This window comes from Marmota monax, unplaced genomic scaffold (genome assembly GCF_021218885.2).
Source record: "Marmota monax isolate L192 unplaced genomic scaffold, Marmota_monax_Labrador192_F-V1.1 WCK01_AAM20220418_F8-fsc00038, whole genome shotgun sequence".
NCBI lineage: Eukaryota > Metazoa > Chordata > Mammalia > Rodentia > Sciuridae > Marmota > Marmota monax.
In genome coordinates, this window is record NW_026692498.1 from 6237275 (window position 1) to 6260538 (window position 23264).

A 23264-nucleotide genomic window follows, 5' to 3' on the forward strand; every position below is an offset into this window, starting at 1 on the left:
CCCTGGAAATGGAATTAGGTTGAGCATAAGATTTTGTACTTTAGATAGATATCAGCCAGTACCCTCCACCCTGATTACAACACTTATGTTCATCCATCACTGCATGAGGGTGTCTCTTTTTCTATGCTCACTAATAGAGTATGTTATCAAATTTTTGTTTTTAATTTTATGTATTTTTAAAATATTTTTTAGTTATACATGGGCACAATATCTTTGTTTATTTTTATGTAGTGCTGAGGATCGAAAACAACGCCTCACATATGCGAGGTAAGCACTCTGTCACTGAGTCACAATCCCAGCCCTTTATGAATTTTTAATTAAAAAAATTTTTTTTTTGCAGTGCTGGAAATAGAACCCAGGGCCTCATACATGCAAAACACTTTCTCAACCACTAGGCTACATCCCCAGCCCATATCCAATTTTTATTTATTTTTTTAGTTGTAGTTGGACACAACACCTTTATTTGTTTGTATGTGGTGCTGAGGATCAAACCTAGGGCCTTGCGCTTGCTAGGCGAGCGCACTACGACTGAGCCACAACGCCAGCCCCTCCAATTTTTAAATCTTTGCCTAACTAACAGATGAATCATGGTATCTCATTTGAGTTGTGTTCTCATTACTTATGCATGAAATTCATCTTTCATATATCTAAAATATTTTTGTGTTTCCTTTCTGTAAAATGTCTATGCCCTTTGCCCACTTTTTTTTTTTAATGATCAGTTCAGTTCTCATAACCTGTGATACCACCATGCTTAAGGAATTTGAGAATATCTTGGTGCCTTGGTCATTAATCATCCCCTACTCTTGTCATGCAAGACCCCTGTGCTGCTACTAGCATAGGAATTATCAGGCGGGTTTCAGGTATGCTCTCGGGCAGTTGAGGCATTGTAAAATGGCGTGTTTCTTCCTCAATAGTTGGCAGCTGTTACAAGATTGGAATGTCTTCTTGGATATCAGATAAATACTTCAAATCTGTCCTGGGATGATTTGCTACAGTCCCTTTACTGCCTAGGAGAGGTGGAACCCAAATATCTAAGAGCCCAATATCTTCTATATTTATTACTAGTTTAAAGGGACAGCTTGCTTTTTGCATATTTAAAATATTTTTATTCAGTCAGGTGTAGTGGTGAACGCTTATAATCCCAGTAGCTCAGGAGGCTGAGGCAGGAGGATCGTGAGTTCAAAGCCAACCTTAGCAAAAGTGAGGTGCTAAGCAACTCAATGAGATGTTGTCTCTGAATAAAATACAAAATAGGTCTGGGGATGTGGCTCAGTGGCCAAGTATCCAAGTTCAATCCCTGGCATATATATATATATATATATATATATATATATATATATATATATGGCTTGGGGGTATAGCTAAATGGTAGAATGTATGTTTAGTGTGTGTGAGGTCCTGGGTTCAATTCCCAGCCCATACATAAATGTGTATATATATATATATATATATATATATATATATATCCACTTAAATTAACAGAAATCACATTACATCATTACATGTTAACAAAATTATTATATTAGATGACGAATAACTATATTTTCCAAAAAAAAATAAGAGTTGCTATTACACATGTTTACAAATCTCTTTAATGTCTGGCTTAATAGAAGACAAGCGATTCTCTACTTCTGCAAGCCATCTGCTACAGTATCACACATCATGAAACCTCTGGGAGGCACTCTATATTTTGGAAAAAAAGGCACATAATATCTTAGCAGTATTATGAACACAGTAATGGCCCCAGAAAACCCCATAAAAGAATTAGGGGACTCTATTTGTGAGGTTTTTTTTTTTTTTTCCAGAACTGGGGATCAAACCCAGGGCCTGCTAAGCAAACACTATAACACTGAGCTATATCTCTAGTCCCTGTCTGTGTTTTTTAAGGAGGGGCAGAGTTGGAGGAAAAGGCAGAAGTGGAGGTGGTGGTACAGGCAGTGGGAGGTGCTGGGACCAGGACAGGAGAAGAGAAGGAAGGGTGGCAGACTAGGAAAGCTTGTTAACTTAAAAAGTGTCAAAGTCAAGGCCAGAAGTAAAACTACAACTTAAAACGGTGGGCAACCTGCCAATTGTCATCTAGCTGGTAGATGAGCAGACTGGATTTTGGTGACATGGCTTTTCTGGGAAGGGGAGACACATAGAGCTAAAACAGCGTGCCAAAGGCCACATGGGTGCTGGTGGAGAGTGGGACGGAGCCCACCTGTCACTGGTTCCAATAAATCACTAAGATCACAGACCCCACCCCTTTGGGCCCCAGGAATTTCCATGATTGAGACACTTTTACTTTGTACTATCATTTTCCTTGAATTGATCCACTTATTAACTGTTTTGAAAAGGAGATTTTAATCACATTTGTTCATATCTGTTTGGTGATTATTGTTAGGCTCTGACCTAAACACTTAACATGTAGTACTTCATCTCATCCTCATGATAATACCACAACGTAAGTACTATTATTTTTTTTTAGCTGTAGAAGGACACAATTCTTTATTTTTATTTATTTTTTTAATGTGGTGCTGAGGATCTAACCCAGTGCTTCAGACATGCAAGACAAGCACCCTACCACTGAGCTACAAACCCCAGCCCACCACAATGTAAACACTATTAACATTTCAAAGTCCAGGGCTGGGGCTGTAGCTCAGTGGCAGAGTGCTTGCCTTGCATGTACGAGGCACTGGGTTCAATCCTCAGCACCACATAAAAATTAAAAAATAAAATAAAGGCATGCTGTCCATCTGCAGCTACAAAAAATAAATAAATAAATAAAAAATTTCAAAGTCCAGATGAGGAAACCAAGGCACAGAGTGGTTCTGTAAATTGCCCACCCAACTTGGAATGTGGCAATCTAGATTCAGACCCAAGATGGTCTGGCTCTAGGTTCACCTTCTTCATCTCTGTAGTGTTTCTTAGCCTAAAATATGTAAAACAAGTCATCTCAGTTGAAGCCCCCAGAAGAAACTGAGTATGATCAAATTTTTGCTTGTCATTAGCGTTGCACGTGGATGAAATCAGACTCGAGGCTCACATAATTATTCTTTTGGGTTCAGAGTACATTCATGCCACTCCAGAGTGACATGTATGGCCACAGGGGAGAGGGGACCAGAGAAAACAGACACTCAGCCCGTGTTACTAAGCAGTTTAAGTTTAGTGAGGAAGATAATTTCAGTAATGTGTTAAGTGAGGGGTGTAGTGGGAGCCCATAAACAGACCTTCAACAGGCCTGGGCGACCAGGGAAGAGGGTAAGGGAGAGCTTCCTGGAGGAGGTGGTGCCCAAGTGGAGTCTGGATTCCAGAAGGCTGAGCTGGAGTTGTTGGACACTTGCTGGCAGAGCAAAAGTATCCATCTGGGGCCTAAAATATGTATCCGAATGATCTGCTTACCATTTTAACCAAAGCTAACCTTTTTTAAAAAAAAAAAGCCATTAGTCACTAAATAGAAAGTTCACCTAGCATCACTGAGTAAGACATTAGGGAAGTGTATCCTGGCCAGGGAGCTGGAAGTCCCAGCTTTCGCATTCTTTGTGTGACCATGAGTGAGAAATTCCACCTACTTTTCATTCATTCCGTGTTTATATGTTGCTGGGCTGAAATGCAGGGCCCCCAGGCACACTAGGAAGATGCCCAACACGGAGCTACAGGCTCAGCCCCATTCAGCATGTAGTGTATGGGTGCTGTCTATGGATCTGGCACTGTGCCAGGCAATGAGGCTACAGCAGTGGGTACAGCCAATAAGTCTGTGCTCCCAAGGAGCAATTCAGATAGAGACCACAGTGAAAGTAAGAAGGAGAGCGGCATGGAAGGCCTGGGGAATCCCCTGGGACCCCCAAGCTGAGACATACTACCTCCGTCCTCCTTCAAGGGGCTCAGCAGGGAACAGGTTCCAGCCGGCCAGACCAGACCTGTAATCTGAATGTTATCTGCCTCATGTATTACAATTTTATTCCATACCTGCAAGGTACCATGCTGATGCTGCTTGCTTTACAGATAAAGAATCCTCAGAGAAACAGAGAGATTTGCTTTAGTGATAGATCAAATTTTAAAACTTGTACTTCCATGGATATCACTAACTAGAAAGTGAAAGACATCACAGAATGGGAGAATATGCTTGTGAATCATATATCTGATAAAGGAATTGTATCTAGAATACATTAATCTTACTATTAAAACTGACAATTCAGCCAGGCACAGTGGCACAAGCCTGTAATCCCAGGTCTTGGGAGGCTGAGGCAGGAGGATTGTGAGTTCAAAGCCAGCCTCAGCAAAAAGCGAGGCTCTAAGCAACTCAGTGAGACCCTGTCTCTAAATACAATACAAACAGGGCTCGTGATGTGGTTCAGTGCCCCTGGGTTCAATCCCTGGTATAATAATAAAAAAGCTGTTACATAAAAAAAAATAAGTAGTATATACTGGGTAAGAGCCTGTGTCTTTCTGTGGGGAGAACAAAACACTAAAAGGTCCTTTTTGACACTGGTGTCCCCTGACCTGTCCGGGTTCTGTGCCCAGTAACAAAATGAAAATGATCACGAGTTGTTTTTGTTGTTGTTGTTGCTTTTGGTACTGGGGATTGAATTCAGGAGCATTCAACGACTAAACCACATCCCCAGCCCTATTTTGTATTTTATTTAGAGACAGGGTCTCACTGAGTTGCTTAGTGACTCGCTGTTGCTGAGGCTAGCAACAGCTCATATTTTAAAGGAAACCCTTCAAATACATGCCAGGTCTTGCTCTGAGGACTTTTCTGCCATTGACTCCTTTATTCTTCTCAACAACCTACTTAAGGACAATGAACCCCTGTCCTATAGCTGAGGAGATGTGGCACTGAGAGTGGGGACTCTCCTGGGTTTAAGTGTGGATAGCAGGGGGTAGAGGAAAGGACAAAGGCCTTTGGAGTTAGATGTGAACCGGGCAATTTACTTAATCTCTCAGTCATACAGGTCACCAGGAAGTAAGCTTTGGCAACTAAAGAGCTCAAGTGAAAGGAAAGAATCAGCTCACTTTGGAGATCTACTTAGTTGTAGTGAGACACCTGCCAAGGATGGGGACACTCTGGGCTTACGCCCAGCAGATGAGGAGGTAAGGAGGCCTTGCCAGCTGCTCACTCTCCGATTATCATCGCTCATGGTTCACATCCCCTGCCAAGGAAGGGCCCATGTGCCACCCTGCCCCACCCCATCCCAGCTCTGGAGGCTCACCACCTGGCCTGTGACTGGTTCCTGTTAGAGAATGTTGGGCTTCCTTGGACAAACTGAGACTCATGCACCAGAGGCTTCCACACTTGCTCTCTGCCCCTGCCCCACAAATGGTGGTACCAGTCCAGACTGGGGTCTAATTTCAAGTTTTAAATTGCCATACCCCCACCCCACAAAGGACAACTTGCTAAGGCAGAGATTTAAAAAGGGCTCCACTGAGGGAGAAAGAGGTCAGCCCCTGCCTATTTCTATGACTGAACATTTCAGATAATCTGAGATGAACTTTTTAAATTAAAAGACAAGTTCGGATAAAAGTTTAGCATTAAGCACGGTATAAATCCTGGCTATGCATTATTATTGCTGTGCTGAGGGCCATTGCTAAGTAAGAATGACGCATGGCATGACCCGGGTCATTTGCAGTGTCATTGCATGTAAGGTGACCTTGCTCAAGGACCAGGGCGGATCCGGGTTTAGGGCGGATCTGGGTTTAGGGCGGTCCCGGTTTAGGACAATCCGGGTTTAGGGCGGTTCCAGGTTTAAGGTGTACCCTGCTGGGAATAGGGCGTATCCTGCTGCCTCAGGCACGCCTGCTCCTTGAGTTCCCGTTGAGTTCTCGTGGGATTCAGAGAGTATTTGGGATTTTGCCCAGAACGTGATTGGGGCCCAGAACGTGAATTCCCCCAGAACGTGTTTGTAGAGTGCCGGTGTGAGTTCGGGAATAAAGAATTGCTGTTTGAATCTACAAAGCTGTGAGTGGCTCGTGATTTTGTGCCCAGCCATACTGCGGCATTGCTGCTGTTCTCAAATAACTCCTCTGAGTTATGCAAAGGTGAGGTAAATTGGAGGTCATTCTGGGATTAGAATGTAACAAGACTCTTCTTCTAAATTGCTGTGACCTGAGATCTTGGCACACAAAGCAGTGGGGATGTGGCTCAGTTTATGTGTGAGGGCCTGGAATCTTTGGGGATGGGAGTAGGGATCTAATGATTAAGGAGGAAGATCTGGAGGTGGAGCAGAACTATCCACCAACTTTAAGCAAGAGCCCCTGAGACAAATTCACTCCAAGAAAGAAATCTGGGCTCAAGGCCTGGGTTCCAGAATCTCCATTCCATCCATTCATCTACACACCTACTTACCCATTCATCCAGGAATCTATCCATTCAGGTATGAATCCATGTTTCCATCCATGCATACATACATCCATGCATCTGCCCTTGCATCTATCAATCCATCCATCCATGCATCCAGCTATCCATCCATCCATCCAGGCATCCATTCATCCAATAATATAAGGGGAGCCAACAAAGGGCCAGGCATGACCACTTTTTAACCTTTGTTACCTCCTGGGTGGGTTCTCAAGTTCTCCATCAGAAGAATCAGATAAAGGTACAGCTGCAACAGGAACAGATCCTTGAGACTTCTTGTTTGAGCAAAAGGAAAACTCAGAATTGGCTGAGAATGTCAAGCTGGCTCTCTGGACAAAAAAAATGGAGCTAGGTTTTCCTTCTATGTAAGGATTGCAGGGTTGGACTAGAATCTAGGAATTTTAATTGGTTTGGGGCACATTTCCTACGGTGTTTTCTTTGCAAGGCCTGTGCAAGCACTTCAGCCTTGAGTCAGGGGTGGGAAGCCTGGAGCCCAATATTATGTCTCTCTGTATAATCTCTGCCTCATGATGAGAATGAGTGGCAACTATTAAGAGAACACAAAGGACTGGAAAAAAAATATAAATCATTTGAGTAGTGAGCCAAGGATCCTGGGAATTATTTACTGCTTTGGTTCCTCTGCAACAGTGTTATCCTTCATGTTATTTGTCCTTGGAGAGCCAAGGAAAGAGCTCTTGGCTTTAAAGATGCACCTGGCTTCTAAGGCTAATAAGATGGTTTGAGAGTGAGTGAGACGCTAGGGAAGGGCACATATCATATTTATCATTTATGTTTTTAGAACTGGGGATTGAACTGGGGGTCTCATGCATGCTAGGAAAGTGCCCTATCACTGGGCTACACCCAGCTCCATATCATGCTCTCAATGGGGAGCAAGCCATGAGTTAAATGGGAAAAGCAGATTGCATGGGGCTGAAGCTGTAGCTTAGTGGCAGAGCAGTTGCCTAGCATGTGTGAGGCCTGGGTTCGCTCCTTAGCACCACATAAAAATGAAACAAATAAAGGCATGTTGTCCATCTACAACTACATAAAAAAAAAAGAAAGAAAGAAAAAAGAAAAAAAGCACATAGCACCTTTTTAGTAGCTAGCAAGCCATGAGTTAAGGTCCCTGGAGCATACCTGCCAATTTCAAAGGGAAGGGCTAATTGTCTCACCTTGTTAGCCTTAGTCTCCCAAACTTTTGAGGGCTCCAATCTTATATCTAATCAAAGTCATCTTCATCTCACATTAAGTAACATGTTACTATAATATTTAAACATTTTTCTTTAGTGCACAATAATTATACATAATAGTAGGATTCAACTGTAATATTTTTGCAAGGAATGTTTTAAACTTTTATTTGCATTTGTTTTAGCTGAATTTATTTCCTTGCCATAAATTTTTGTTTCTTTGGTTTCTTCTGGGATATCTTTTTACGCTGTGCTTAGGAACAATTTGTTCCTTTTCTGTGAGGATCATCTCAATGTGGCAGGGGGAGCTCATGCATGAGTATCAATCCGAATGTGAGCTCTGTAAGTATGAGGGTGCATCTTGGGTGCTTTGTTTACCTGGGTGATGACCAGAGAATCTATATCTAAACCCTTAAGTTCAGCATTACTCCGTGCATTTTTAAAGCATGAGCAGCAAAAATTCAGTACTCTTTTTTTCAGTACTCCACTGTTTGGCCTGGGCATACCTCCCAATTCCACCACTGTAACACCAGAATGGCACACATAGTTTCTTTAAAATGACATCTTTCAGATACCTGGTGGCTTTTTTAATATGCATACCGTTGATGGCCTGTTCAGTTTCACCGGTGTTCTTAAAGTGAACACAAAGACTTGAACCTTTTGATTTGCATAATTTTTTAGAGTTTTCCAGGTTAAGAGAGTAATGAACCATTTTTTAACAGATCACTACAGAACACTGGACCTCCTCAGTTGGAGGAGACGCTGAGCACAGTTCTTTTTCAAGGAATTTTATGTTTGTTTTAGAAATCATCTGACTTCATGTAACTCATTTAAATTTCGATTTGCTACAGTTTGTGTGTGTGTGCATGTGTGTGTGTTTGGAACTGGGGAGGCAAATGCTCTACTACTGAGCTATATTCCCAGCCCTTAAAGTTTATCTCTTTTGAGGTAGGATCTCACTAAGTTGCCCAGGATGGCCTTGAACTTGTGATCTTCTTACCTCAGCCTCCAGAATAATTGGGATTACTGGTATATTCCGCCATGTATAGCTTGTTAAAATGTTTAAAGTGATTATCTATCTTGGATTTAAAAATTCTGATTTACAAATTCTTTTTGGTTGTACCAAAATATTTATCAATATTAAATTGAATAATCACAAATTTATTCAGGAGATGCTCAACTGAATTCATAGCAATTTAAAACTTTTTTTTTTTTTTTGGTACCAGGGACTAAACCCAGTACACTTAACTACTGAGCCACATCCCCAGCCATTTTTATTTATTTGTTTTTAAAATAAGTTTTATCGACATATAATTCACATACAATAAAATTTGCTCCCCCTTTTTAACAAATTTTATTTTTGAGTTGTAGTTGGACACAATACCTTTATTTTATTTTTATATGGTGCTGAGGATCTAACCCAGGGCCCTGCACATGCTAGGTGAGCTCTCTGCCACTGAGCCACAACCCCAGCCCCATGCCCCCCTTTAAAAAAAAAACAATTCAGTGGTACTTCACATAATCAGAGTTGTATGAACATCACTACTATGTAATTTCAGAACATTTTCATCACTACCCCAAACCCCTGTATCTGGTATCAGTCATTCTTCCACCGCAACCCCCTACTGGCCTCTTCCACAGCCATTTTTAAATTTTTAAAATTTGAGACAGGGTCTCGCTAAATTGCTGAGGCTGGCTTTGAACTTGCGATCCTCCTGACTCAGTCTCTGGAGTCACTGGGATTTCAGGCATGTTCCATCACACTTGGACTTTTTTTTTTTTTTTAAGTCAATAGAGTTTTTTCCACAGTCTTCTGTGGTATTCCATGACTAAAACACTCAGGGTCACTCCAGGTGAACTGGGCTACACGAAATAATCACACAAGAGACAGAGATACCTTTTTCTCTGGGTCCTGTGACAGCTCCTCTGACCCTAGGGGTCTATGGAAAGAGAACGCGAGAGAGCGCGTGCTGAACCCTTTTATAGGGAAGAAGCCATTCAAATGAGGCAAGGGGTTGAATCTAGCTTTGTGATGTCTGCTGTCAGCGGGTTGACTGGCATCTGGGGAGGCCTTGTCCATCTCATGAGCTCTGTGGGGATCGTGGCACAGAGCAAGCAAAAAGACCAGGGTGGGGCCCGCCCAAACAGAGGGGCAAAGTCGGTTCAGTTCACTTTGTGCACTCAGTGCCCATAGTTCACACACACACAGCCCACAGCTGGCTTCTGACACATCTCCACATTCTCATCACTCAAGGCTAAGGGGCGCTCGGTTCCTATGTGGCAGCTCCCAACAGTCTTCAATATTTTCACATCCCCTAGAAAGCCCAGAGGTTGTGCTCTCTGATGGATAAAATGGTCCTGAGGGTCAGGCAACATTCCTATATTGGAGATAGCAACAGAGGAGGATCAGGTCCAGCACAGTGGTGCAAATCCGTAATCCCAGCTACTCAGGAGCCTGAGGCAGGAATGATGGCAAGTTTGAGGACAGCCTCATCAACTTAATAAGACCTTATCTCAAAAGTAAAATTTAAAAAAGGCTGTAGATGTAGCTCAGTGGTGGAGACCTGGGTTCAATCCTCGGTACCACCAAAACCAACCAACCAACAAAAAAACAACAATCAAACCCCTGTTCTCAGACATTTACAGGATAGTGGTAAATAAGACAAATAAGGATGGGGTGTGATAAGTGCTGAAATATATAAAATATTCTGAGCTAGGGAGAAAGATCATCTTTAGAAGAAGGGTCCCATGACATTCAGGCTGAGTTAAGTGTCTAAGAAGGACCCTGAGTCTTACAAAGCAGAAAAAAATCTTTTTGGGAAACAGGCAGTGCCAATGCCCTGAGATAGAAAAGCACTTAGAGTGCAGAGAGAAGGCAAGTCACTGTGGTGGGGGAATAAGAGGGCCAGTGAGAAAAGCATGAGATGAGTTCAGACAGGAAGGCAGAGTCCAGATCATGCCCACCCTTCCAGGCCACAGTGTGACTGAGTGTGCATTTCATTCTAAGTGCAGGGAGGGCTATGATCTGACCTGTATTGGGATCCCTAGGAAACAGACTCTGAGATGGAACATTAGCAGGCAAGTCTGTTGGGGAGAGCGAGCCTATTGGGAAGGGCTCTCAGGATCTACACCTGAGGAAGAGAAGAGAAGGAAGCAAGGCTGGGGGCAGGGTTGAGGTGCCAAAGAATCTCAAAGGACACCTCCCCTGATCCTGGAAGGATGTGGACAGAAGCTGGGATGGCCTCTCAGATTAGTTGCATGCAGCCACCTGGGGAAGGGGGCGTAGCTCTTCAGCCTAGGCAAACCACTGCAGGGAGCACGCTCACTGGGTGTTACTGTCCATTTCCTAATGGGGGATCTGGTTGGCCATCACAGCCCACACCTGGGCCCGATTACCTTTGAGGCAGTTCCTTGAGCTGCTGTGTGGAGCACAGACTGCTGGAGGCAGGAGAGGATGGCTTGGCCGTGAGCAGTGGCCATAGGAAAGGAGAGAAGTGGTGGATTTGGAAGACACTGGAAGATGGGATCCTGAGCATTTGAAGATGAGCCAGATGGGAGGCATAAGGGTAGGGGGGGAAATCAAGGACAATTCCAGATCTCTGGACTGAAGGCTGAGGCGATAGTGGTGCAGAATGCAGAGTTGGGAGACTCTTGAGGTGGGGTGGGGATGAAAACATGTGCCTCTGGCTAATTTTGAGATCTAGGAGCTGATGTCAAGTATGAAACTCAGAGGCCTGACCCGTTTTTACTTTTTATCTGCACATAAGGAACTTATGTGATTTTCATCCATTGATACCTACCTACTCTTCTCTTCCAGGGCTCCTAACATGCAGGAAGGTGCAGGATCAAACTCAAACTCAACATTGCCCCCGCGTGTCAGTGAGAAGTATAACAGCAGTGGACTCCCAGACTAGTTGCCCTGACTGGAGAGGAAAAGTTCAAACTAAATAAAAAATCACTGCCGATTCTGGAAAACTTAGAGGTAAGAGGGAAAAGAGGGATCCTCAAAATAAAAATATAGTAGCTAGGAGATGGGGTTTAAAGAACTAGTTAAGAAAAATAAAAGATCTTATTGTACCTGTTCCATAAAGAAGTCAGCTATCACAGCAACAGGGTTGACAGCTGCCATTCAGGGAGCATACATTGCATTGGCATGATCTCAGATGATCTTCACAAATCCCTACAAGAAACTGAGGCTCAGAGAGATGAGAAGATGTGTCCCAGGTCATATAGTGGGGTCAGGGGTCCCAGTGGATCACAACTATATCAGATCCAATATGCCCTTGGAACTACAAATATTTGTGTTTAAAAAAAATTTTTTTTTAGTTGTAGATGGAAACAATCTTTATTTTTATTTATTTATTTTTTTATGTGGTGTTGAGGATTGAACCCAGTACCTCATGCTTGCTAGGCAAGCGCTCTACCACTGAGCTACAACCCCAGCCGGGGACTACAAATATTTGACAATTCCCTTTTTACTTTCCCAGCATCTAGGCTGTGCCTGATGGGTTGGATGCACATGGACAATACTTGTCAATGAAAAATAAAAAATAATTTTATTTACTTTTATTTTTATTTAAACATGAAATTATGTCAACTTGTTTATTTATTTATTTTATGTGGGCTGAGGATCGAACCTATGTGCTAAGAAAGTGCTCAACCACTGAGCCACAAACCCAGCCCTCCTTCATAATTTTAAAAACCAAGGAAAAATGAAAGGAATTTATACTAGAGAAATCTGCATTTCTGCATGCATGTGCTCCATCAGATCACACGAGTGATCACTGCAAAGAGGAATTGCTCTAAGTCCAGGCTGATAGGGACATGGTGCCTTCAGAGACACCATGGAATGATGTCTTCTTCTTCTTCTTCTTCTGGAATGGTGACGAACCGTTCATAAACACCTGAAGTCATGCAGGGAAAATTTTGCCCTTGGTTGACACTTTAGTAGCATTCCTGGAGAATTCAGTGTTTACTAAAACTGTGTTCATAATATCATGTTTTCACTTACATAACAGAGTAAGGGTTTTCAGCTCAGATAATTATAAACAGGTTTTCCATTTATGTTAACAATCAGTGGGGCATTAGAAGGTCCTGCAGGATTTGGAATAATTCTTTTATGTGGGACTGTCCCAAACTATCCAGCATCCCAGGCTCCACGTCCTGAAGATCAGAGCCTGATCAGAGTGATCACCCCAAATGCCTGTATCCATTGCCAAATCCAAATTTCCAGGGACAGGAATCTCCCTTTAAGACCTCTAGTTTGAGGCTGGGGATGTGGCTCACTGGTAGTTTGTTTGCCTAGTGGGTACAAGGTCTTGGATTTGACTCTCAGCACTGAAAAGAAAGAAAGAGAGAGAGAGAGAGAGAGAGAGAGAGAGAGAGAGAGAGAGAGAAAGAAAGAAAGAAAGAAAGAAAGAAAGAAAGAAAGAAAGAAAGAAAGAAAGAAAAGACCTGTGGTGTGTGTCAAAGTATAGCTTCCCAAGCTCTGCTTTCTGGGCCCTCACCTCCTACAGGTCTCCCATGACCTGGGCTTCTGCATCCAGGTCTTCCTTTACAAGTGCTTTTTCTTCCTAGAAGGTTAGAACAGACATGATAAATGAGATACATGTCTACCCTCTTCTTAGTTTTTTAATATTTATTTTTTAGTTGTAGTTGGACACAATACCTTAATTTAATTTATTTATTTTTGTGTGATGCTGAGGATGGAACCCAGGGCCTTGCATGTGCTAGGCGAGCGCTCTACCGCTGAACCACAACCCTAGCCCTCCTCTTCCTATTTCTATTTCTTCAAAAAGGCCCAAAGGGAGGACTGAGGGTGGAGCTCAGTGGTGGAACAAGTGTTTCACATGGGTGAAGGCCTGGGTTTGAGCCCCAGCACTGCAAAACAAAACAAAGGTCCGAAAAGGCAGAGTAACTTGTTCATGCTCACACAGCCAACTTGGAAGTGGCAAAACCAGAATTAGAACCCAGGTTGGTCAGTGTGACTCCAAAGTCTATGATTTTGCCCTCTTTGAATCTCTCCTTATTTCCTCCCATGTCCCAGTCCTAGAAAAAGATTTATTATCCGAGGAAGCAAAGGCTTAGAAACCTAAAGTAGCTCACTTACTGGGTAAATTTTTTATATGTTGTTGACCTTTCTTGAAGGACAGGAGGCACACACACAGATGGGTCTGGAATGAATTCAGACCATTAATCATAAACTGCCACTCACATGAATCAGAAATGAATCAGAAATGAAGGCCCTGCAGTTCACCCTTTCTTGTTCTGGCTAATTCTGTCTGGCCACCATCTGGGTACTGGCCCAACCACTACCCTGCCTCTTTCTTTTCTTTTCTTTCTTCTGTTCTAGGTATTGAACCCAGAGGCACCTTAGCACTGAGCTATATCCACAGTCCTTTTCATTTTTATTATTTGATTTACAGAGAGGGTCTCATTAAGTTGCCCAGACTGGCCTTGAACTCACAATCCTTCTGCTTCAGCCTCCTGTGTCACTGAGATTACAGGAATGTGCCACTATGCCTGGCTCTAACCATTTCCATTCACACACAGCAATTACCCTATGTAAATGAGGCAAAACTTTCTTGAACCCTTGTGGCAAAAGAGGGTGAAGTAACCCCTTGCCCTGAAACCTAATGATGAGCAGCAAGCAACTACCATTTCACTGCAATTTCAGGTCTTAAAAGAAGTACTCCAAATTTCGCAAACTATCCCAAATATTTTGGAGATGTGTTCTAATAGAAAATAAATTAATAATAAACTGCCCATCTGTGTTTGAATCTCATGTTCCACCAACAGATCTGGGCACTCAATCCCTATATAAAAATTGATGTCCAAGGGTATACTTTTCTGACACAAAGATTCACCAGCATATTCTAAGGTCCTTACCGAGAAAAAACTGAAGCAGAAGCCAGGACCATGCACTGTCAACTACCTCCCACTACCCCCTGCTACTCCAGTGACTGGGTGACTGATTTACATAGTCCTTTGAGTGTGCTTGAAGGAATGGCTCCTGTTTATCCTCCAGCTTTCAATGTCACTTTCTGCCTATACCTGGGGGTGCGGGGGGGTGGGGGGGTGGGGGGGGGAGGTTTGCAGAGGTCAGCTTGAAAAACTGGGGATTGAACCAGGGGTGCTCTACCACTGAACTATATACCCAGCAACCCCCTCACCATGCTTTTTTTGTAGTGCTGGGGATCCAACTCAGGGCCTTGCTCATTCTAGGCAAATACTTTATTGCAGAGCTACACCCCTAGACTCCTGACCCAACCCTTTTTTTAAAAAAAATTTGAGATAGGATCTTGCTAAATTGCTGAGGCTGGCCTTGAACTTGCAATCCTTCTGCCTCAGGCTCCCAAGTGGCAGGGATTACAGATGTTCATCATGGTGCCTGGCTACCACCCTTAATGAGGTCCGATGACCTACCTGTGACCTAATTCCTCTCCTCATCTTACCTGCCCTCTGGATGGCATTCAACCCAGCCAGCACTTCCTCTTTCTAGAAAAGCACTCTCTTCTGCTTCCATGCATTGCTCTTTGCCTCCCCGTCCTCCGTGTCCATTCCTTCTGTCATCTCTGCTGCTCGCCTCTTTTCAACCTAGACTCCAAACACGGACATACCTCTGGACTTCAGTTTCCTCTTCTGTAGTTGCATAATTTCTTTCTGGCAGGGTTGTGAGACTAGCCCAAGATAATATATTTGTGACTTTAAAAGTCTTCCTCCTCTCCACTCTGTTAATCATAATTACATTCTCGGCATCACTCTGGCAAGAAAATGAGCCACTTTTCCACCCGACACTTGTCATGTGACTCCAGTGTCAGACATCAGACTAGGGGGAGATGACTCTTTCCCATGAAGGCTTTTAATTTATCCAGCTTCAGACCTTTCAGGAGATGAAGTGTGTGCAAGTGTGGGTAAGTGCTCTTATAAATACATGGCCAGGATCCTGGATCAATGACAGCAGGTATTTTTCTTATATTTTCCTGTCAGGACTGTGTGGACCATAATCACAGTCTTCATTCTTCTAGAAAGTGAAGCTACTCACAGAACAACAGTTGGGAGACATCACGATCCTTCAGGGCAAGCTGAAGGTGAAGTGGCACCCTCTTTCTCCATTGAAAAGCCTTAACTGGGCCTCTCCAGAAATCTTCCCCCAGACTGATTTTAAGACTGTCAGCAAAAGATCTGCAAAAGAGTCCAATGTAGATAAATTTCCTATTTTCATGTCACCCTGTTTACTTGGCCACTGGCCAAGAAGACACCAGCACTCCAGGTGCTGGACACCCCCTTACTAGTTTTTCACAAACATCCAGTATAGTACTTTGTAGAAATGGGCAAACAAGGCCTCTGGCCTTGAGCTGGGCTTTACAGAGATGTCTATATTTTTAAGATAAGTTACAAACGGGCTCCAAGGTGACAGCTGGCAGGGGGAGGAAAGAAAGGGGAGAAGAAGCTCTCCCCTTCTCAGGTGTTGTTCTTGAAGAGTTAACTTGCCCAGAATAGTGACAGAAAAAGCTGCTTTTATGTGAATTTCTGCAGACTGTGAACTTCTGAGCCCCTTCCCTTACACGCTGGGTATAAAACTCTGAAACTCTCTGAACTCAGGGTTCAGGGGATTGATTGATTACAGAAAAAGCTGTGCCCTCTGAACCTGGCTGCAGCTAAATAAAACTGTTTCCTGCTGTCTTCAGTGCCTTGCCTCCTTTGTCCCTACAACAAAGGGGTCATTCATTCATCTGACAAACACTTATTAAGCAGGTATTTGATGTGTCAGATGCTGTGCTGAAGGAAGAGCAGGAGTGACAAGGGCCCCACCCAAAAACCATCCTTGGAGTGGAGGATGGGAAACAGGAAATTGCAGTCCAGTGTAAGAGGAAGTTCAAGATGACTGGGAATCTGGGAGTAGGGGGCAATGGCACTGAGCAGAGCTAGTGGTTGGTGAGTTTAGGAATGCCTTCCTGAGGAAATGATTTCCAAACTGAGAACTAAAAGTGTCTGGCATTTTATAATCCCACTTCTGGGTATTTACCCAAAAACCTGAAATCAGGATTTCAACATGTCTGCATGCCTGTGTTCATTGACCATGATTCACAGTAGCTAAGTTACAGACATCAGACTGTTTCCCATGAAGGCTTTTAATTTATTCAGCTTCAGATCTTTCAGGAGATGAAGTGTGTGCAAGTGTGGGTAAGTAGTCTTTATAACAGTTAACTATCCATTGATGGATGAAGGAATAAAGAAAATGTGGAATATTATTCAGCCTTAAAAAGGAAGAAATTCTGTCATTTGTAGCAACCTGGATGGAATTGGAAAACATTATATGCTAAGTGAAATAAGCCGCTGGGAATAGAAGCTACCTTTAGGACCTGGGAATGTCTCCTGTAAGAGACAAGGGGAGCCCCCAAAAGCTTATCCCAGAGGAGGGCACAAGCAGGCAGGAAATGAACATCTGCTGGGCTCCCTTAGATCCTCCCCTCTGAGACCTCAGCTGACAGCCAGGAGCACTAATTTCTGAGTAGCTGGAATGTCTGGTTGTTTCTCTAACCCTCTCTCCCTGTACAAAGTCAGGTTCGGATGAGATCTTCAATAACAGCTCTCCCACACCCTTTTATGATTTCCCCAAAACTCTCTCTTCCCTGTTTCCCCTCGTCCAACTGGGAACATCTAGAAGGAAAATGACCTTTTCTCTTTTGTCTGTCCCCTAGACTGTGAGCTCTGGGAACAGAGCACTAGACCTAATGCATCTGTGTATGCCTGTCCTGTGAAAACTGCTGATCCTAAGATGAAATTGCTCATGTCAGACCCAGGCAAATTCAGGAGAGCCAGGAAAGCGTGAAAGAGGCGGGGGAAGGGAGAGCTTGCACTTTGCCTATAGAAAGAACTGCCCTTAGGATTTAAAAAAAAAAAAAAATCAGAATCCTTTGCTTTGCACGCCCCACACGTATGCATGGATCCCTGCAACAAAGTTTAGCATCTTTAACTGCAACAATTCAGACCAGATGCTCCCAGAGATGGCTTCCCCACGAATGAGCTGACTCCAAAATTTCTGCCTCCAGAATCCAAGACCAATGGATTCTGTATCCATCCAGTCTATGTGAATATCTCCATTTTAATAATGAAAGCCTCCCTTACCTTTAGTTCTTGTGGTGTGTGTGTGTGTGTGGGGGGGCTCCTGTGGCTTGCCATAGCACGCATCTCTGATTATTGCTCATTTCTGGGGAAACACCACACACACACACACACACAGATGTTTTCCCCTCTATTGTTTCTTATCTGCTTTTACGCTCCCCTTGGTGGCTCCCCCCAACCGCCCGCACTGCAGTTGAAGCTTATAGAAATGGTCCTACCCTACACATTGCTTTGGTGGTGGCAGAAAGCTCAGAGGACTGCGACAGCCCGACTCACTGCCACAACCCAGGATATAACCGGCCATTTCGAGGATGTGAAGAGAGGCCTCAAAGTGGTGAATAAGCCGCGATCCTAGGCTGTGAAGCCAACTCCCGAGCTCAAGTTCAGCTCTATCAGACGTCTGAGTGACCTTTCTTTTCTGTAAGCCTCTCTGTCCTCACCTGTGAACCGGGCACAGCACCTACTTCCCAGGATTGCCATGAAGATAAAGGGCTGGGGCGCACAGTGCCTAACATATTATAAGGGGCAATAAACGTCGCTTCTATCCTCAGGCCAGCGTCCTCGCCCTGTCCACCCCCACCATCCCCCCTCGCCCACGTGCCTCTCGTAAATAAGCGAGCGCGCAGGCGCCCGGGACCGGCGCCCATTGGCCCCCAGCCTGGGGCGCGGTGGGGAGAGGCGCCGGCGGCTCAGTCCTTGGGTCTGGCAGGGTCGGTTGGTCTGCTCCTCCGTCGGTCCGTGCGTCCGGGCCGCCGGCTTCGCCCTCGCCATGGCGCCCTGGCTGCGGCTGCTGTGGCTGCTGTGGCTGCTCCCGGGCGTGCCTCCTGCCCCCGCCGAGCCGCGGGCCGCGGGCGCGCAGGCCTGGGAGCCGCCGGCCCCGGAGCTGCTGGCGCCCGCCCGCTTCGCGCTCAGGATGTACAACCGCGGCCGGGCTGCGGGGTCGCGGGCGGTGCTGGCGGCAGTCCGCGGGCGCGTCCGCCGGGTGAGGACGCGCGGGCGGCGGGGCGCCGGGCCTGGTCCGAGGGATGGGGGAACTTTGGCCTAGACGTGGGGCGGGGGCCTGGACGGTGGAGAATCGAACCTTGGGAGACTGGGAACGGGCAGGGTGGCACGGGTGGGGCTGTGGGCCGAAAGGAGGGACCAAGAAGGCTGGTTGTGCCCGCCTCATCCGCTCCTCCATCCAGGAGGGCGGGGGTACCCTGTACACCCTGGAGGCCACCCTGGAGGAGCCGCCCTGCAACGACCCCACAGTGTGCCAGCTCCCTGTGTCCAAGAAAACCCTGGTGAGTGATGGGGCTCCTACAGTTGCCGACACGAGGCTCAGTCAAGCAAGAGTTGGGAGCGATGGGTCAGGTCAAGAGGCAAGGATCTGAGGCAGCAGCTCCCCTGCCCTGAGTCACTGCCCAAGCTCCCAGGACTGGAAATCAAGATGCTTGGAAAGGGTGGTATTGGGGTGGCTGTGCCTCACTCTGCACGCACTGCAGGGGTGATTGCCTTGGGGGTGGTCCTCATCTGAGGAGCCAGCTTCTCTTGTCTGGAACCTTGTGCCCATCCCAGTCCCCAGACTGTCTTTTCCCTCTCCCTTCAGCTCTGCAGTTTTGCAATCCTGAATGAGTTGGGAAGACACATGCTGCTGCGGCGGGACTGTGGCCCCGTGGATACCAAGGTTACAGGTGCTGAGATAGCCCAGGGAGGCTGGGATAGCCCACATCAGACTTCACTGAGGGTTCAGTCTTAATTTCCTCTATATTCCAACCTTATCCAGATGATATAAATGAGACTTTCAACCAAGTCTTTCCACTGTTCAGCAAGGATCTCCCACCCCAGGTGAGGAGGCCATATCTGAGGCCAGCTGCGCCTTATGCCCCTTCTCCCTTTACCTGGAGTAGGGTTCTTCAGTTGGGCTGAAGTCCTTGTAAAGACACTCTGCCTTTCCAGGAGTTTTCCATGAAGATGACTTCACTTTTCAAGAATTTTGTTGCCACCTATAACCGGACTTATGAAACCAAGGAGGGTGAGGACCTAGCCTCCAAATCCCTGATCATATTGGTTGTTCCTGTCCCTGTCAGATCAGGGCCTTCCCCGCACTTTGTGCCATGATGTTGGGGAGGGGGACACAAGAAGCTATACATCTCTTGGATTAGACCCGAGTTCTAATCCAAGACTGGGCTGTCACCCCAAGTAACTGTATCATTTTCTGATCTTATTTTCCTGGTCAGAAACCAGGGGCCTCCCTCTCTCTGAAAAGGATAGAATGCAGTGGACACCAGATTTTCTCTACTGGGTGCACCGTAGCCTTGCCCATGGCCTCCCCTGGGTGATGCTCTTGAGACCCTGTTTCAGTTACTGCCTCACACCTGGGAAGTCAGCACTCCAGTTTGGCCTGAAAGTTGATCTCACCTTTCATTCCACTGCTGATAGGTGTGGCTCCACCTCTTCCACCTGCCCCAGGGTTCTGTCCTTCTCCAAAAGAGCTTCAGGCCTGATTCAGATTACACCTTCTCCCTGGGAAATCCCTATGCCTTAGCTCCATCACTCTTCCTTGTATGATCTGCCTGGGTTCTGAGCTCCTTCTCGCCTCCTCTTTGATCTTCAGAAGCCAAGTGGCGAATGTCTGTCTTTGTCAGAAACATGGTGCGAGCACAGAAGATCCAGGCCCTAGACCGGGGCACAGCTCAATATGGGGTCACCAAGTTCAGTGACCTCACAGGTAGGGGGTGGTACCAGAGCCTTCATGGAGCGTGGAAGAGGGCCTGCCCCAAGGCGCCTAGTCAGAGCTGATTTCAAATATTTTTTCCCTCCATGCGCTGCCCACAGAGGAGGAGTTCAACACCATCTATCTGAATCCCCTTTTAAAAGAGGAGTCTATCAAGAAGATGCAATTAACCAAGACCGTGAGTGACCCCGCCCCACCCGAATGGGACTGGAGGAAGAAGGGAGCCGTCACCAAAGTCAAAGACCAGGTTGGAGCCCTAGAAATGAGGGTGAGACATGTACTCGGCATGGAGGCTGGGGAAGGGATCTGGCCCTGACATTGCCCATCTCTTACAGGGCATGTGTGGCTCCTGCTGGGCCTTCTCAGTCACAGGCAATGTGGAGGGCCAGTGGTTCCTGAACCAGGGAACCCTGCTCTCCCTCTCAGAGCAGGGTGAGCATCCCGTTCCACCTCCCTGTCCCCAGCCCAGCCCCTCCAGAGGGCTCTTCTGGACCAGCCTTCTGTCTCCTAGAGCTCTTGGACTGTGACAAGGTGGACAAAGCATGCATGGGTGGCTTGCCCTCCAACGCCTACGAGGCCATAAAGAATTTGGGTATGCATTAATGGAGTCAGGAGGGGCAGGAGTGCTACTTTTCCCTCAAAAAGAAGTCAGTTTATGGGGTGGGGGGAGACATGAGTGTGGGAGTCACGTAAAACTTGGTTCAGGTCTTAATGCCAACCCTGATTGGCAGAAGACCTTGGGCAATCAGTTGTCAGAGCCTCAGCCACCTCATATGGAAAATGAGCCAGGCCTACCTGGTAGGAGTCCCCTAAATGTCAAGTGGGGAAATGTATGTGAAGGTGTGTTGTGGTAAGCAGGGGGTCTTGGTGGTTTTGCCACTTAGAGGTCTGGGTTTCTAAAAGGCTGCTAAACCAAGTGCAAGACACCTACCTCACACCTGAGAGGTGTGGACCTAAGTGGCCGTTCAGTTCAGTAGAACTGGGCTGCAGTCACAGAAAGATAAAGGACTGGACAGAGACTAGTCTGGGAGTCTGGCAGGGGCATACACCAGATTAGAGGGGACTCTCAGAGCAGGACAAGATAATTAGATGAGGAGTCCCAGGAGGGCCAGGACGAGCCCTCAGCAGGAGGAAGAACTGGGAGTTGAGTTCGTCTCTGCCACCTTTCTTGCTGGTTACTGCTGCTCTGTCCTCCCTGCCTCCCAGTAGTGTCACTCCTAGCATGAGAAGAGTTCTCATAGGGAAGGGGGGGGGCCTGTAGCCCAGGGTGGGTGAAGAACGTGGGATCTGGTGTGTACGGGGCTCGATGCACTTCTGGTTGGGAGCATAAGTGGAGTCCACTCTCCCTGCCACCCCCAGGAGGGTTGGAGACAGAGGATGACTACAGCTACCGGGGCCACATGCAGACCTGCAGGTTCTCGGAAGAGAAGGCCAGGGTCTACATCAATGACTCAGTGGAGCTGAGCCAAAATGAGCAAAGTGAGTGGGGGGGGGGGGGCGCAGGCTTGCTGAGCAGGGTCCTTGTGCTCACTGACGCTGTCCTTCCCCCTCCCAGAGCTGGCGGCCTGGCTGGCCAAGAGGGGCCCTATCTCTGTAGCCATCAATGCCTTTGGCATGCAGGTAAGGCCCTGCCCCACAGTCCTTGCTCCATCTCTTGCCCACCTCTCCCTCCTTCTCCTCAGAGTTGGCCTCTTACTCCTTATTCTCCCTCCCCAGTTCTACCGCCATGGAATCGCCCACCCACTCCGGCCCCTCTGCAGCCCTTGGCTCATTGACCACGCTGTGCTGCTTGTGGGCTATGGCAACCGTGAGTTTCGCTGACTATCCATCCGTCCCAGGCCACAGATGGGTTGGATGTCAGCATCCCAGGCCTCTGAGGGGGAAATCAAGGGAAAGCCTAGGAACACTGTCACCCACACAGCCTCAGGGGATCATCCATGCCCTCTGTGGATGGGAAAGCTGGGGAGGGTGACATTATGCTGGAGGCGGGTGGCAAGTGCTCTTCTTGTGCCTCAGAGCTGCAGCAGGTCTCCATGAGAGTGGTAGGCTGGTGTTTCTTGCTTTTTGCTCTTTTCCTAGCACCGCACACACAGTAGGCCCACTGCATGTATTTGAAGGTAATAAAGTGCTTGAGGCATGGATGAGGATTGAGTCCTTGACCCCTGTGCTCTGTACTGCTCTCTAGGCTCTCAGGTTCCTTTCTGGGCCATCAAGAACAGCTGGGGCACTGACTGGGGTGAGGAGGTGAGTCTTGCCCGTGTGGCCCCTTGCTCTTTAGCCCCTGTTCTGCTGGGCACACCCTCACCAAGCATCCTCTCCCCCAGGGTTACTATTACTTGCATCGAGGGTCTGGGGCCTGTGGTGTGAACACCATGGCCAGCTCGGCGGTGGTGAACTGAGGAGTCCATGGTGCAGGACCTGGTGCCGACCAGAGTGGCCCTTCCCAGCCTGACCCGCACATGCAGGCTCCTCCCAGCAGGCACAGTTGTCTGAGGGGTGGGCACTGGGTACCTCAGGGTGAGCAAGGGGCACCGAGCCCCCACTTTATCCCCCTCCCACCCTGAACTTCCCCAGTTGCATCTTTGTTGGATTGTGGTAGCTGGGAGGATACTGGAGTGAAGGATGCTTTCATGGCAGCCACAGCTGGAGCAAGGGGCTCGGGTAAGGAACAGAATGAAAATATTCTCATCTTAAATCCAGCTCTGTCCTCAGCAGGTTCTGGCTTCCTGTCCTGGTTTTCCTCTGTCTGATGCTATACATATTCTGGTCTCCCTGGATTTTGGGGACACTGTCCCCTTCTACATCCAGGAAACTTGTAACCCATCCCTTCTCTAACAGCAATAAAGAGATGTCCTGGTCCCCAGTGTTGTGGATGCTTGGTCCCTGGGGCAAGGAGGAA

At 46.6% G+C, this 23264-nt stretch overlaps 1 protein-coding gene and 1 pseudogene across 1 annotated transcript; one reads left to right on the plus strand and one right to left on the minus strand.

Annotated features, from left to right (window-relative positions):
* Positions 1-7712: 7712 nt before the first annotated feature.
* Positions 7713-8229, minus strand: LOC124093033 (large ribosomal subunit protein uL22-like; annotated as a pseudogene).
* Positions 8230-18318: 10089 nt separating this feature from the next.
* On the plus strand, positions 18319-23224 carry Ctsf (cathepsin F). The gene is made up of 14 exons (XM_046445157.2): positions 18319-18631; positions 18834-18932; positions 19238-19322; positions 19415-19476; positions 19588-19663; positions 20246-20359; positions 20467-20612; positions 20701-20797; positions 20877-20957; positions 21725-21844; positions 21921-21985; positions 22082-22172; positions 22551-22609; positions 22690-23224. Exons 1-14 carry the CDS (start codon positions 18419-18421, stop codon positions 22762-22764), a joined length of 1383 nt encoding a protein of 460 aa, XP_046301113.1. The 5' UTR covers positions 18319-18418; the 3' UTR covers positions 22765-23224.
* Positions 23225-23264: the final 40 nt, after the last annotated feature.

Coding starts and splice junctions, on each gene's coding strand:
- Ctsf (XM_046445157.2), top strand. CDS start 18,419: ATGGCGCCCTGGCTGCGGCTGCTGTGGCTGCTGTGGCTGCTCCCGGGC. Junction 21,845..21,920: donor GCTGAGCCAAAATGAGCAAA/GTGAGTGGGGGG, acceptor TCCCCCTCCCAG/AGCTGGCGGCCTGGCTGGCC. Junction 21,986..22,081: donor TCAATGCCTTTGGCATGCAG/GTAAGGCCCTGC, acceptor CTCCCTCCCCAG/TTCTACCGCCATGGAATCGC.